At 48.9% G+C, this 17,213-nt stretch overlaps 1 protein-coding gene across 1 annotated transcript in view; it reads left to right on the top strand.

The window, feature by feature from the left end:
- Positions 1-15,771: 15,771 nt before the first annotated feature.
- LOC138355062 (uncharacterized) overlaps positions 15,772-17,213 on the top strand; it is a 2,044-nt gene continuing 602 nt past the window's right edge. The window contains exon 1 of the mRNA XM_069309776.1: positions 15,772-17,205. Within this exon, the coding sequence (XP_069165877.1) occupies positions 15,772-17,205 (1,434 nt within the window). The remainder of the gene's footprint in view (positions 17,206-17,213) is intronic.

Raw genomic sequence — 17,213 nt, 5'->3', positions numbered from 1 at the left:
TGGAGGTGAAGGACCGGTGAAACATCGGGAACAAACTTACCCGCTATCTTATGGATATGCTTCCAGATCTGTGGCAGAGGAGTTTCGGACGTAATGGTGGAGACATAAGATGCCCAACATTCACGTTTAGCCTTATGGATGGCCCTACGGGCCACCGTACTCACCTTCCGAAAGAAAAGAAAAGAATCGGCCGTCTGCCGGCGGCGGTGTCTCTTCCAGGCTGCATGCTTACAGCGGACAGCCCGAGCACAGTCTGCATTCCACCAGGGAATGTTCTTCCGTGGACCCCGAGAGGAAGAGCGAGGAATAGAGCGGAGGGCAGCGTCGAAGACAGTGTCATGAAAAAGGAGGAGAGAGCGAGAGAGAGGCAGAAGGGAGAGATCAGAGAGAGCAGCACTGAGGGTAAATAGATTCCAGTCCGCTTTAACAAACTGCCACCTAGGGAAGGAGAGGGGAGGGTGAAAAGAGAAAAAGGTAACAAGGATGGGGAAATGGTCACGGCCATGGAGGTCATCAAGAACCTGCCACGTGAAGTCTAAGTAAAGAGAAGACGAGCAAAGAGAAAGATCAAGACAGGAAAGGGTGCGAGTCCGAGAGTCAAAATGCTTGGGCTCACCAGAATTCAGAAGAGACAGGGAAGAAGAGAGGATAAACGGCTTAAGAAGGCGACCTCGGGTGGTCGTCAGAATATCACCCCAAAGGGAATGACGACACTTGAAATCACCCAGCAGGAGCACAGGCTCCGGCAAGGAGTCTAGGAGGTGTTTCAGATCAGGAGGAGAAAGCGGGACACTCAGGGGGAGATAAATGGAACAAACGGTGTACCATTTCCCCACAAAGATACGAGCAGCAGAACAATGGAGAGGCGAAGGAAAAAGTAAGGTGACAAAGGGAATATCAGAGCGAATCAAGAGAGCAGAAGAGTTAGGAGCCCCTGCACCAGCGGGGGGGGGGGGGAGAGAAAGGAATAACCATGAAAGCGACCAGGACGAGCACCAAGCATCGGCTCCTGGAGACAGACACAAAGGGGCGAAAACCGCGAAATCAGAAGTTGGAGTTAAAGAAAATTGGCGTAATAACCCCGAACGTTCCATTGAAAAATAGACATCGACGAGAAGAGAAAGGACAACAACAGAGGACAAGGAAGAAACAAAGGTGAAAGAGCAACATAGCACGTTAAAGATCAGGGTCGGGATCAGGGTCTGCAAAGTCAGGGTTAGGGGGTATGGGTAAACTGAGTAAAGACAGAGGGAAGGAAGCGGGAGAACAGACCCGAGGCGGATGGGTGGGGTCCGGAGGAAGAGGAGGAGACAACTGAGAGAAGAAGTCAAGGAAAGCAGCAGGAAGAGGGGGAGTAGAAAGAGGGGAGCGCACCTCATCAAGGGCAGCAACCGAGAGGGAAGTGGGGGCCAAAGAAACCTCCATAGCAGGAACAGGGGGCGCAACCACCGAAATGGGAGGGGAAGGAGCGATAGTCAGAAGTAGGGGCTGAGGAAGAAAGCAAAGCCTTCTTACCCGCCGGGGAGGAGGAAGGAGAGGAGCCAGGCTTACGCTTCTGACTTAAAGAGACCGGTGTCCCAGCAACTACGTACCGGGCAACAGATTCCAGCGTCTCAACAGGAAAAGCTAAACAAGAGCACACACGACGGCCGTTAAGAGAACGATGGACATCAGCCCGTACTGACAGGCAGCGGGGAGAGGCAATAGACGGAGGAGAAGGAGGATCGGAGGGAGACGAGGAAGAAGACACAGGAGATATGACAGACTGGGTAGAAAGAAGGGGAACCTCAGACAGAGGACCAGGAGGGGGACCCTTCGGGACAGAATTCAAAGGAACAGAGGAGGGGGCAGTTGGCATATCAAAGGTCCAAGGCCCGGAAACGGTTGTGAGTGTGAGGAAGGTGGGAAGGACGAGGAGAGGAAGAGTGCAACACGCGAGCATAAGAGACGTTAGCATAAGGCGGGAGAAGGCAAACCTGGCGCCTCACCTCAGGAAAAGATAAATGCTCCCGGTGCTTCAAGTTGAGGACAGCTGCCTCAAGCTTGTAATGGATACACGCACGGGAGAAGGTAGGATGGGCCTCACCGCAGTTGAAGCAGCGAGTCTGGGAAGAAGTGCACTCCGACTTAGAGTGACCTTCACCCCAACACAAAGGACAGGGAGAGACAGTCCCAGAGCAGTGGAGGGCACCATACCTAAACCTCCAGCACTTGTTACAGAGCCTAGGAGAAGGAATGTTCTCCGGACAGAGCACCTGGCACCAGCAAGAATGACAGAGGGTGGAAGGGTCCTACCATCAAAGGTAATCTTCACAACCCGAAGGGGTTGACGGCGACGACCACGAGGGGGACGAGTAAATGTGTCTACCTGGAGGACAGAATGGCCCTGGGCTTTGAGGATATGCTGAATATCATCGTGGCAAGTCCTGCAGATTCCAAACACCGGTCGCAACATGGGGTGGGAGGAGAATAGTGCCAACACTGGCATTCAACCGAGCGTTCTTTGAGACCCAAACAGGGGGTCTCGCCAAGGCAGCCAAGCGGGAAGCTGCATCCTGAGAAGGAGCAGCAACGACACGTGTACCGAGACAAGTGGGGTTCAAGGTAACAGAGGCATCCACGGAATCAACAAGATGCCGATGGAGGGAGAAATCGTCAGGAGGTGTATAACCAAGAGGGAGGAGATCAAAGTATTTGGCCCATAAAGCGGGACCAAACAAGGCCTGATACGCATCAGAACAGGAAGGAATCGAGCGAGTGTGGCTGTGGCGCGGAGGGCGTTGAGAACCCCTAGAGAGAGAGAGGTTAAAAGGCGTAGTAGTCACAACGAGAGACTTAGCTGCGCCAGGGGACAAAGTGGTCACCACTGGGGGCTTGAGGCTCGACCCAACCACAGAGGAGGGAGGGGAGCCGAGGGGAGAAGTCATGTGGGTCAAAGGAGGAGCAAGGTCAAGGCCCAATGCAGCGGGGCTACAGAGCCCGGTCTTCGTATACAGCCCGACTCGGGGTGTGAGAGAATGTCTCTCAAGATTCTCCCACAGCTGACTGGAATGGCTCATTGCTGTGCACAGTGCACCGATCTTGTGCACAAGGTCCTATTTCTGTTAACCCTGGATAGTGACCTGGCATGTTAGTTATCTCCAGAATGCCCACTTAACCAGGAACACTTTCATAATACGGAGGCCGCCGAATGTCCAGGCAGGAAGTAGATACAGGGAGTTAAGGATACTTGCCACCAAAGGGTCAGTGAGTACATGGCTGTTGCCCGTGTGAGAGACAGAGGGTAGACGCCAGACCGTCTGACCTCTGGGGTCAACCGGCGCGATGGACAATAACAAGCTATGACGTGGTCGTGACGTGTTCATGACGTCACTCCTCCTACTGCTCATCGAACGAGCTAATATGATTGGTTCCGCCCATTTGCTGCAATGCCATTGGTCAAATTGTAATCCCCTTGTGTGTGTGCCACGAGATGTCCAGCAGCACTTGTAAGGACATTCAAGTGAGGGACACCAAACCTAGAGGACGTGTTCTGTTCCGTCTACCGGCCAATAGACTGAACACCGTCTATTCCTCACCGTCAAGTTAACTCAGCTTCTCTACGATATACTACCACACTCGCCCAGAATCACGAGTGTGAATATATGGTTGAGAAGCCTAAAGTGACAAATCTCCAGAGCTAAACATACTGGCATCAGGTAACCCCTGGTGACAAAGATCGTTGTGAGTGACTTAGAGTGAACTAAGGCAGTGCCGCCGCCTAAGTAACCTGTGTGTGACTTTACCACAAGTGTACCTGCATGGTACCACAGCCGCCGCCAGGAGCGTGTACCCCAGTACCCCAGTACCTCAGTACCTTGAGGCACCCGCTGCCGATCTCACTACTACGTGACGTCACCACCTTACTCATCGCCAGCGCCAGTGTGTGTGCGGGTGTCTGTCCTGTTAAGCATACAGCACGCCCTACTGCAAGTACCCTCCGTGTCTACGAGCGAAGCCAGCTGTCAGGCCACCAACGAGTGCTTGTATAAATGTGCCTGAATGAGTGAGTGAGTAAGGAAAAGGTACCTATCTGTAAGTACGAGATCTTGTCATTGTTTTATTGTGTCTGTGTTGATCTGTGGGATCAACCACAGTTCTCACCGTTCTCATACCTGTCACAGGTTATAGGTGAATCTGTGAGATTTTTCTCTACGCCTACCTCCCTTAGGAGGTGGACTACAAGTTTAAAGTCTGCTCACGGCAGTTAAGCATGATTCCAGTAGAAAAAGGAAAAGCGGGAGCAAACCGCCAGGCCTCCACCACCAAGGGTGAAAACCTGTCCACAATAGGCCGCTGGCTCCTCCTAGTTAAACAGGACGTTAAAACTAATAAAGGGTAACCGACGGGTTCTCACAATCAAATATTTATATTTGATGTGGCGCTATGAATTGGAATTCGAATTCCCAAGAACAGCCGCCTTATCAAGATCACATCAACATTTAATAATATGCAGAAATATGGTGGAATAATATGGTTGAAGGGTTGACATCAAAGACCGTTTTCTATAACATAACAATTTATTAATAACAAGAGACTAACTACTACATTACCGAGTTTACGTTACGTTAATGTCCATCCAGTGGCACGATAACAAACAGCTAAATAGCAACCCTTGCTGTGAGGCTGCATACTGAACTAACCTGAAGGTGTGCCCACTGATGACGCAATATTGCAAATCAAAGAAAAATATCACAGACTAAGTTACACCACAGCGAATGGTTACGTTATTGTACATCAAGTGGCATTTGCAACACAGCTATTCAACAGCCCCTCGAGAAGTGACAGCAGGCTCCATCTTGCTGACACTTCGGGCTAACAACATGAACTAACTGAACAAATGAAGGATAACCACTGAAGACAAAGACACAAGCATGCAATCAATAGTGTCTCGGTTTCCCTGACAGCTACTATAATCACAAACTTAGGGGTCCTCCCGCTCCCCCAGGAGAGACCCACGTAACTAGGAGGGTAGTCCAACAGTGACCCCCCCCCCCATCACAACCCAGTGTGAACACTCTTTGCAACTCCCAACAAGAAGTTGCCCTGTTGTAAACAGTAACAAAGACAGGCAAGGCGGGATTCTGGGACACAGCTCCACAGATCCCTAGATGACTCTACTCTCGTCACCAGACGACAACCAAAACAAATTGCCTTAAGTGATTAATTACGTTAATTGACTGATCGCAGCAGTCAGCAACAAAGTACTACGGTAATCACAAACAATTGTCTCACACTAGACAACAACATGATGATACTCTACGTTAATCTTTAACACTTGTCTCTCTCTTGTTAACAATAACTCAAACATATATTACATCACACTTGACTCCTTGCAAGTATTCAGTGAGTAATTCTCAATTAAGGTCAAACGGACCACTAATTACATCCCCATTGAGTTACGTTAACTAAGCCTACCCCTAACTTGGTAGCTTCTCCACAGTCTGTGTCAAAAACTTACTAGTGAGTGTTAATTACCCTAATTAAGTCCCTAATTACTTCCGAGCCATTAATTAACTGTCACCAGGACCGATAATTAATCATCCAGAAATACGTCTCACTCCGCACTGCCTAAGCAGGTCTCATCAAACACTGTGAATTCACGGGAAAGGAGTTAATTACCCTAATTAACAAGATGTGCCACTAATCCACTGTCCTCAGACAGGATATTATTAATACAACGATTTATGCTAGCTCCATGACCTCGCTTTACCGAGTCATCGGAGCTCTCCAATGTTAATTACTCCACTAATTAACCTGAGCCACTAATAGCTATACCCCAGAAAGGTAATTAGTCTCGAGCATATTACGTTAACACAAATACTGACAGACTCTGACAGATCCTCTGCCACTACGTGAATTCATGATGAGAAGGCTAATTACATAATTAGCTAGAGTGTTCAATTAGTTGTCACATGGACAATTAATTGCTCCCGAGATGTATCTCACTCTCGCTCAACACTGTTCTTTCTTAACAGCCCTCACTCACTCCACAATACTAAGTGTGCACCCCTTATCCAGTTAATTACCCCTTACTTAATTAACTCACTGAATCCTTAAGTCCTCAACACAACTTAAAGAAACAAAGTAACCCCAGTGTTACATAGGTCACACTACAATGGCATGCAACATCATAAAAGCACTGCCCACATATGGTTGCGGCTACTGCAACTCGCTAATTACTGTGCCCACACAATAATGACACACGGTTGTGCAACACACAAAAGTATACTAATATTACTGCCCCCCCTTATCTTCTTGCACCCGATTGCAAAGGACTACTGTGAACACACACACTTACCTCAGCCAGGCAATTAACCCATCAATTGCCTGCTCTCATTAAGTACTGTGAATTCCCCTGAATAATCCTAGAGGTCCCTTAAACCCTCAACACAGTTCCTGGGGCAATAATATCATATAAACTGAAACAATACTGCACAAACCTGCAACATAATGATGCCGTCAGCATACCCCACATGCTAATGACATCATTAGGCAATCAGTCAGCAATCACATCTACTGACTCACCACACAACACAGTACATAAACATGCAAATGAACACATAGAAATGGCATTCACATAATCAATGAAAATTATATCACCAAGTAATTGTACTTAACTACCTCTAATGATTATAATTTTACGGTACTCTATGGCATTAATCCAGTCTGAACGATTATATAGAATCGACAGGCTGGATCACTTATATGGTAAACCTCTACACTGACCGGTTACATACTCTAGTCAGTCTACTATATATACATTACTACAGTGTGGTCCCGTGTATAATATCCATCTCCAGGTACCGCCCTATCAAACACCTGGATCCCACTGACAGCTGTCACTCAGCTGCTTCTCTAGCCTGGCGAGGCTCTGAGACAACTCTACCGTGAATTTCCACCTGTATGCATCACACTGTAATAGTACTCATTACTACTGCCCTCTTTCCCTCATCTTTCCTCATTTCCCAAGTCACTACCACACTAGCTGACAACACTTAGCTTGCTTGCTCCTCATGCGGCGACAAGATGTGGCCATAGGCTGTCCCGGGAAAGTGGCCACAGCGCCCCTCCCGAGCTGAGAGGGGGGGGGGGTGGGGTTTGGCCGTGCGGGTGGCCTGGGTGGGTGGCCACGCGCGGGTGGCCTGGGTGGGTGGCCACGCGCGGGCCGGGCCAGGCCGCTGGGTGGCCTGGGGGTGGCCACGGGTAGCACATGATGTCATAGCACCTCACCGGCTGAGCTGGCGGGCGGGGTGGGGTTTCGCCGCGCGGGTGGCCTGGGTGGGTGGCCACGGGTAGCCGCGGGCGGGCGCACACATGGGTGCCTCAGGCTGGCAGGCTGCCGCCCACAGGAGTACCCACGCGGCTGGGGAATCACAACCCCATCAAGCTAGAACCTGCCTTGTTCTACACTGGGGTGACAATGGCCGGCGGCGTCCCCACACTGACGGAGCCTGGCGGAATGCAAAGTCCAACATGGGCCTGTAATATTACACTCACTTACACTGCCCAACACCAATTGTCCATTGCCACTAGACAGGATACTCGATCCACCTGTTACACCATGAGGCTCTGCCAGCCTGCCTCATGGGTGAACACAGTCAACTGTCTCTTTAGCTTTTTACTGTTTCTTCTGTAAATCCTTGGCCCCAATTCACCTAATTGGGCCTTGACACAACCAGGGATAGCAGGGGTGCCATCCCTGCTAGTTAACACGGTAACGTCCGCAATTAACGGGGTGGAGGGGGAAAACTCCCCCCCCTCCACCCCACGTCCTAGTCCACCTGCTACCCTGCTCAGACTGACGATTTCCCGTGCTAGGGAAACTCAAAATGCCCATACCTTCTCCCTACCTTGTCTTGACCAATCAGCTCGAAGCCGGCACGGCTCCTCTTGCCGGATCCAACCATAGCTCTTCGTGCCAAAACTAGGCTTGGAGCACACATGCCTAAACCAATCATATGCCTCCGTCACCCTCGGGCGTCCTGTGACGTCACAAGGAGGGGGAGGCCTAAACACAGGAGCGATGTCTCCCATGTGGGGGGAAAGGCAAGGTTCACTCCACTCTCCCCCCCCCACCTCTAACGGTTTTAGTCCAATACTTCCTCATCTTATTTCACAGAAACAGGAAAATCTCTGTAATTCTCTCTACAGAGCAATCACAGACTTCTAACTACTCACAAATGATAGTCCATAACATAAGCTTTCATTCAACACCCAACAAGCATACGTTATTTTGAAAGCTTCAGTTTCTAGAGTGACTAGCCTAATCTAGAAACTAGAAAAACTAGCTGAGGGATCTAGATCCCTCACAGAATCGACGGTGTATGCTTGTTTATCTGTGTGGTATCACGGCATTTCACTCGTCTATTGAATGTGAGCTTCACATACACCACCCATTTAGTTATTGTGTTGATTATTATTGTGCATGTTATTGCCTGTCCCATTGACAGTGTAGTTGTTGATTTATTGCATATCATCATTACCGAGTATCCGGTTGGATCTCTTGTGATCCCTTTGCATACCAGCAGTTAGGTTGCCATGTTAATGATTGGCTGTCAACTGTGTTAATTTAGGTGTTTCTCCACGAGTGGATACGAGTCGTTTAGCCAGACGTCAAGAGTCTCGCTAATACAACCATAGCTTTGCTGATGCCAATCTAAAGTAAATCAAGCACCCTGTGTATTAGTGGTTAAGTTAGTAAATAAACTACTGTTAAGCTTTATGCGGTGTTTTCGTTGAACCACTTCTGAATACTGCCCATATTACTCCAGCCTTCAGCTTTAAGTGTCTTCAACACCGAGTTGCCTATAAGTCACAAACTATAAAAGTGATGAGGACCCTAGGAGTCCCTTAAAGTGTTAAGTCATTAAGGAGATTCCAACGATCAACGTGGAGCAGGACCAGGTGAGACTAGTCTGAGAAGTGACCCTCAAGGACTCGAACTCGACCTTGCTCCCAGGCCCTGTACGGTTGTTCTCGTATTTTCTATTCTGCTAATTCCGACAGCTTCGTGAAGCGTCTGCCACATGTACATTGGCGACGTACGCATTGCAGTCGTGAAAGCAAAAAAGAAAAACCCCACACGGGGGCTTGCTCGCCCAGCCCACGAGCCTGAGAGGGTACAAGAGAAACATTCAACGACATAAATACGAAGAGAGACATTTTCATTCACGAATGTGCCCCCATACCCACCATGGAGCCACAATTAGAGGCAGGACACTCAGCAAGAAGCTATCGCCGATCATGCCGGGGCCTCCTAGGGGTGCGTCGTGAGTATACGCCCCACAAACGCCACCTTAAGAACCATCAGTCCGTCGAGATCGGGTTCAGTGACGAAAGGAGGATTGACAACAAAAGGTTCCCCTTGCTTGCGACGTTGGGTACTACAGTTCTACGGGTGCAAGAGTATGCCTCCTCAAGCACCTGGGCATCAAAATTGAAGAAGTCCACGGGAATAACCAAAACAGGCAAAAGGTCAGCAGGAAACGACAAGCAGATAGAAGAGAGGGGAAAAAACGAAACAGAAGGAAAAGGAAAAGTCGTTCAGCACAATTAGAGAGGACAGCAGCAGGAGCACAAGGCTACAGAAGGACAGAGGACTGTCGCAAGGAGCATCACACTCCGGCAGCCGCCCACCAAGCCCCCCTCATGGCAACAACGAGCTGAACAGGGAGGGGGGGTGTGACAGGTAAAAACATGTTTTGTTTTTTTAACAGCACCATCTGTTGCACTTAAGAACAACACACGCTATACTAAATATGTTACGATTCCATTTCAATGTTTCCGATTGCATTTATAAATGGAATTTTAATGGATTTCAGTTTATTATCAGTTTGATTTAATTATTTTGTGTGTTATTGTGTTGGAATTGAGCTGTGTTGTTTACCATATCATTTATTTCGTGAGTATAGTTTATTGTTTTATTTTCTCATTTTTTTATTTATTTTTTTAACAGTTTTTCTTATATTTCAGTGATGGGAACATCAGATCATATGATATTCCCAATTTTCTGATGGGAACATCAGATCATTTAGGAATGCATTGGACGAGGGAGTGGGGAATGTTGGGAAGAACAAGCGGATGGGAGTGGGGGATGGTTGGGAGGACGAGGGGACTGGGGAGGGGATAATCGGGGGGGGGGGACTTAGGGACGGGGATGTTGGGGATGGTGGGGACGAGTGGACAGGGAAATAGACAATGGTGGGAAGGACAAGGGGGACAGGGTAATAGAGGATGGTGGGGAGGACGTAGGGACGGGGAGGGGGGAAATGGTAGCTAGGATGAGGGGACGGGGGAGTGGGAGATGGTGGGGAGGATGAGGGGACGGTGGAGTGTGGAATGGTTAGGAAGATGAGGGGATGGTAGAGTGGGGAATGGTAAGGAGGACAAAGGGATGGGGGAGAGGGGGAATAGTTGGAGGGATGAGGGGACGAGGGAGGGGGTAATGGTGGGGAGGTCTGGGAGACAGGGGAAGGTTGCTGTGGCTCTGCAACGCACATGCATTGCTGAGCCCCTGCAACGCGTGGCCGGGTACAGCTAGTTTAAAAATAAAATTCACAAAGTGCTCATTTATAAAGAAAATAAAAGTCTTAGGTCATACAGTTACCACTTAAGGAATCAACATATATGAATAAAATATTATTGCTGCCCGTGATTTCCCTACACCTCGTAATGCAGAAGCAGAAAGACAGCTCACAGGTCTTGTAGGATTTTATCGATCATTTATTGCTGGTTTCTCTATCACAGCCACTCCACTTTACAATTTGCAAAGAGAAGATGAAGCCTTAGTTTGGGAAGAAGCTATAGAGCAGTCATTCAATAAGTTCAAAGCAGCACAGATCTCTTCACCTGTTTTTAGGTATCCAGATTTTTCTAAACCTTTCACGTTAATTACAGATGCTAGGGACGTAGGATTGTGCTGTATAATGGTCCCTCGGTTTGAAGTAATGGTGCTGCATTACTTCAAACCGAGGGACACAGAGATCACAAAATAACTTATGCTAGCCGTACATTATCTAGAGAAGAGAAAAGTTATAATGCGACATAGCGTGAAGCTCAAGCAGTTGTGTGGGCTCTAAAACATTTCAGAGATACAATCTATAATTTTCCTGTCCACGTTCTTACAGATCATCAACCATTAATTTCTTTGTTCAAGAATAAAAATCCCGTTGGGAAGTTTGCTAGTCTCCAGACATTCAAGAGTTCAATCCCACATTTGGTTATATTCCAGGAAAATAAAATGTTTTAGCTGACGCATTTTCTCGACACGTAGCTGCAATTCATGTAAATTACCCAGCATTAGATGCTACAGAAGTCAAGACAGAACAAAGACAAGACCCCATATGGGTGCCTGTCACTAAATGTTTGACTAAGCAAGATACTCGTCCGATTCACAAACCTCCAGTACTATTGAAAGAGTTAGTGATGCTAGACAATTTACTGTGTAGAGTAGTGAAGCTAGAGACCCCCCCTCCCTCCAAAGAGGTGTTGTCAGTTAGTTGTTCCAGCTGTTTTGGTACCAACTGTGTTAAAGTTTTTAATGATGTTTCTGCAAGTGCACATCCAGGAAAGGATCGTACATGCCAGCAATGTCGATTGATGTATTTTTGGTCGAAAGTAACTAAAGAGACTGCCCATTATGTTGACAGATGTTTAACCTGCTTACAGCACAAGGGAAACGTCGTGGGACCTAACCCAATTTATGTGTACCCAACGACTAAAGCACCTTGGGAACGAGAATAAATGGATTTGTTTAAAAATTTAGCAGAAACAAAAAAGGGGAACATATACTTGCTTGTAATTGTTGAAAAAATTTCCCATTATAGTGAATTGGATCCTATCCAGAACAAAACAGCAGAAACTATAGCCAGTGCATTCCATGATGTTACGAACCCGGATCCAGCGTTCGAGCCTGGAGCAGTGACAAACACGCCATCTGTGGGTCAGCTCCCGAAACCCCCTCCAAACGAACGACGACACCTAGTGAGGACAGCGTGTACTGGCCTCGAGGACCAGTTTCCAGTCTGGTTCAGCGCTCAACACCGCCGCTCCTGACCTCTGGTGAGGTGGTACTCCGACGACAGCGCCATCTAGGGAGTGGATATGTCGGGCGTTTGTATCTGAGCCTGTGAGTGTGGTGTATTAGTGTCCCGGTTATTAATGACGTGTCTGCTTACAGAGCCGACCTGGGACCACTGTGTTGAAGGTGGAGTCAGTCTACCCGAGGCAGCCAGTCTCCATACAGTGAAGTTTGCTGCAGCTGTTGTGACGTCGCCCCCCCGGAAGAACACTGTGGTGTGTTAACCTGCCATTGGAGTGGCAGTTAAAGGATTTACCCGGGACCGACGGTTGGAGACGATAATCCACTGGGGTATTGAGGACAGGAGGGTGATTGGTGATATCACACGAGACTCCTGTCTAGGGCGTACCCCTTATATCGTTCGTGGAGTGGCCGTACCAGCCTTGGTGGCTCAGTACCTGCCAGCAGACCTGCTGGACGTGTGGTTGACGGCCTCCACGACGGTGCCCCCAGTGGACCTGTGTTGTGGCTGACCTGTGGCCAGGGTAGACTCGGCGTTCTCAGAGGACACGTCTTGAGGCCACGAAGAAAGCACCGCGGACTCAGCACCTAGCTTCGAGGATCCATAGTCTCCAGCAGAAGACTACAGTGTTGATCCCCTTTGTAAAGTGTTAATACCCCTCCCCCTTGTGTACGTTTTACTTTTATATATTTAAATGGTGAAGGTTATATTATATTATATTAAGTTCTTACCTTTCTTTCCCTACTCCCTTTAAGTTACTTGCGTCACGGATCGCATCCCTTGATAGCCTCTACTGGCTTGGGGCCGGATATATATCTTCCTCTAACTACATCAGAGTAAGAACCCCGTTGCGTCCCGAGAGGGCCGTAACACATGATCAAATAATTTGCAGATACAGTATGTCTAAATTTATCCTATCAGACAATGGTCCTTAGTTCAGTAACATTATATTAACTATCTTGTGTGATAACCTAACCTAACATTAAAAAATGTAGTATTATGCCAAATCATCCAGCAAGTAATGGGTTAGCAGAGCATACTAACAGGAAAGTGTTAGATGCCTTGAGAGCCACTTTGAATTTTGATAACAGTAACTGGGATGAATTTATCCCGTTAGTGCAGTGTGCCATAAACTCCTCAATTAATGCCTCAACAGGAGACACCCTTCATGCTATTCCTTATGGTACAGATAAGATCCTCCCTAATGAACTGACTAATGTACCCCCTACTCCTTTGTATAACATAGATGATTTTGTTCAAGTAAAGCATAGACAAATGCAACTAGTTTTCAAGACAATATGAGAACAATTGTCCAAGGCAACAGCAGAGTTTATTCGAACAAGGAATGCACAAGCTAAGCCCAATATAATAACTGTCGGATCTGTAGTAATGGTACTTAACCAACACAGGTCTGGCCCTATGTACAAGCTAAGAAATTTTTGGGTCCATATAAGTTAATAAAGCTTATCAAGGGTAATAAGTGCAAACTTAAGAATTTGTTAACAGGAGTGTATATAAATGAGCATTTAGACCACATTAAGTTTGCTATAATGACTGTTGACGAGACTGATATGGAACATGACAATGAAGCTATCCAGACAGATTCTTCTATTGAGACACCACCTACTGTGGTTGGCAGACCACTTGACATAGAGGTACCCTGTACTAGCACCAATAATCTTAGATCTAGAACTTTATTCTCAACTGTGGAGTCACCACACGTCCATTGGCTAGATGTTAATGAGATTAACTATCCAGTTGAGAGTTTGACACATGTAGTTTCATCTGTTCTTGACCCTCAGTCAGAGCCAGAGTTGTATAGTGCTCTTGATGAACTAGGTGTTGACATTCGCAGAATCTATAACTAAGTACACTCCAAAATTCACTATGCAGTTATTGTTCTGTTTGGCCAAGCCTGAAACCTATAGTCTCCTGAACGAAAGAGTTTACTTGCTTCTTTCCTCACTTCCCAGTACTTCTACCTCATGTGTCCTAATATTGTTGTACAATGCAATGTATATACTTATTTAAACTTTGTATTGTCGAAACCATATGCCAGTGTGAAGACTACTGTGCTATTTGTATTTTAACAGTGCATGTCATCAAGAGTTGTCTTAGTGTTCTAGCCACCAGACTGAGGCCAGGGATTCCTCACACGGAGTAGCTCCTGTCACCTCAGAGTTCACTGACTGACTGACTGCTGTCGCCAAGACGTTAACCTTCTTGGTCTAGTCGTTATAAATATTTTGTAAATATTGTACATTTCATTATTTTTCTATTAGCTAGTTTTGAGTTCATTGTGGTTGTTAGGCCATGACTCTTGTTCCATTTAGTTCAGATAATTGTCTCGTATTACTTCCAAGCACATGTCATTAAAACTAGATGTTGATTTTTTTTAAGCAATAATTTTGGAGCTTGTATTGTTCACACCTGATGATTAAACATGCATATGTTCTCCATGCTCTTGTTCTAATTAATATATTGTAACCATTACCTTCTGTCACATGATTTTTCACTGAGAAAGAGTATGTTCTAATTTTTGTGCACATGCCAAGCGGTGCCCGTATAAGTAAGTGCACACCTGTTCTGTCATTTATTGTGCAAACTGATCTTTTACATTTAAGGATTTAACTTTATGCCACCGAGGTCCTTTCGAATCAGTGTATCAGCTGCCTAGAGATTTGACGACAAGGGACGTCTACTTGGTAGCGGGTTCGACCGATGTCAGCCTTCAACTTGTAGACAATTAGAGTGACAGCCAATCACCAGGCAGCTAGGCCTCTGACGTCATGCCCATAGAGCGTTGGTGCTGAGGATAGGATAGAGTCAGTGTACTGTGAAAACCTAGACCAGGAGGACCTCGGGAGACGCTGGTGCTGGGAGGTGGTGCTGGGAGAAGGTGCTGAGAGGTGGTGCTGGGTGGTGGTGCTAGGAGGTGGTGCTGGGTAGTAGTAATGCTAGGAGGTGGTACTGGGAGGTAGTGCTGGGTGGTGGTGATAGGAGGTGGTGCTGGGAGGTGGTGCTGAGAGGTGGTGCTGGGAGGTGGTGCTGGGAGGTAGTGCTGGGTGGTGGTGCTGAGAGGTGGTGCTGAGAGGTGGTGCTGGGAGGTGGTGCTGGGAGGTGGTGCTGGGTGGTGGTGCTGAGAGGTGGTGCTGAGAGGTGGTGCTGGGAGGTGGTGCTGGGAGGTAGTGCTGGGTGGTGGTGCTGAGAGGTGGTGCTGAGAGGTGGTGCTGGGGGTAGTGCTGGGAGGTGGTGCTGGGAGGTGGTGCTGGAGTTGGTGCTGGGAGGTGGTGCTGGGAGGTGGTCCTGGGAGTTGGTGCTGGGAGGTGGTGCTGGAGGTGGAGCTGGGAGGTGTTGCTGGGAGGTGGTGCTGGGAGGTGTTGCTGGGAGGTGTTGCTGGGAGGTGGTGCTAGGAGGTGGAGCTGGGAGGTGGTGCTAGGAGGTGGAGCTGGGAGGTGGTGCTAGGAGGTGGAGCTGGGAGGTGTTGCTAGGGAGGTGGTGCTAGGAGGGGGAGCTGGGAGGTGTTGCTGGGAGGTGGTGCTAGGAGTTGGAGCTGGGAGGTGTTGCTGGGAGGTGGTGCTAGGAGTTGAAGCTGGGAGGTGGTGCTGGGAGGTAGTGCTAGGAGGTGGAGCTGGGAGGTGGTGCTGGGAGGTGGTCCTGGGAAGCAGCTATTCATATTTGATACAGAATGAATAGAGATAAGAAGTTTCCGCTGCCTGAAGCGAGTCAATGTGAAATAGTTAAAAAATTAAAAACAGATCCTAGGGTGAACGACGCCGCTCTGCCACCTTCACGCTGTTTAGCCTGTGGTAAATATTATATATTTATTGACTCGGCCTGCGGTAGTCACCTCCTGCAGTGGACCACCACCAGTCTCCAGTCACCTCCTGCAGTGGTCCACCACCAGTCTCCAGTCACCTCCTGCAGTGGTCCACCACCAGTCTCCAGTCACCTCCTGCAGTGGTCCACCACCAGTCTCCAGTCACCTCCTGCAGTGGACCACCACCAGTCTCCAGTCACCTCCTGCAGTGGTCCACCACCAGTCTCCAGTCACCTCCTGCAGTGGACCACCACCAGTCTCCAGTCACCTCCTGCAGTGGACCACCACCAGTCTCCAGTCACCTCCTGCAGTGGTCCACCACCAGTCTCCAGTCACCTCCTGCAGTGGTCCACCACCAGTCTCCAGTCACCTCCTGCAGTGGACCACCACCAGTCTCCAGTCACCTCCTGCAGTGGTCCACCACCAGTCTCCAGTCACCTCCTGCAGTGGACCACCACCAGTCTCCAGTCACCTCCTGCAGTGGTCCACCACCAGTCTCCAGTCACCTCCTGCAGTGGACCACCACCAGTCTCCAGTCACCTCCTGCAGTGGACCACCACCAGTCTCCAGTCACCTCCTGCAGTGGTCCACCACCAGTCTCCAGTCACCTCCTGCAGTGGACCACCACCAGTCTCCAGTCACCTCCTGCAGTGGTCCACCACCAGTCTCCAGTCACCTCCTGCAGTGGACCACCACCAGTCTCCAGACAGTCACCTCCTGCAGTGGTCCACCACCAGTCTCCAGTCACCTCCTGCAGTGGACCACCACCAGTCTCCAGTCACCTCCTGCAGTGGACCACCACCAGTCTCCAGACAGTCACCTCCTGCAGTGGTCCACCACCAGTCTCCAGACAGTCACCTCCTGCAGTGGACCACCACCAGTCTCCAGACAGTCACCTCCTGCAGTGGACCACCACCAGTCTCCAAGTCACCTCCTGCAGTGGTCCACCACCAGTCTCCAGTCACCTCCTGCAGTGGTCCACCACCAGTCTCCAGACAGTCACCTCCTGCAGTGGATCCACCACCAGTCTCCAGTCACCTCCTGCAGTGGTCCACCACCAGTCTCCAGTCACCTCCTGCAGTGGACCACCACCAGTCTCCAGACAGTCACCTCCTGCAGTGGACCACCACCAGTCTCCAGTCACCTCCTGCAGTGGACCACCACCAGTCTCCAGTCACCTCCTGCAGTGGTCCACCACCAGTCTCCAGTCACCTCCTGCAGTGGACCACCACCAGTCTCCAGTCACCTCCTGCAGTGGACCACCACCAGTCTCCAGTCACCTCCTGCAGTGGACCACCACCAGTCTCCAA

Source organism: Procambarus clarkii, chromosome 65 (genome assembly GCF_040958095.1).
Source record: "Procambarus clarkii isolate CNS0578487 chromosome 65, FALCON_Pclarkii_2.0, whole genome shotgun sequence".
NCBI classification, from domain to species: domain Eukaryota; kingdom Metazoa; phylum Arthropoda; class Malacostraca; order Decapoda; family Cambaridae; genus Procambarus; species Procambarus clarkii.
This window is presented reverse-complemented; position numbering and strand designations above follow the sequence as displayed.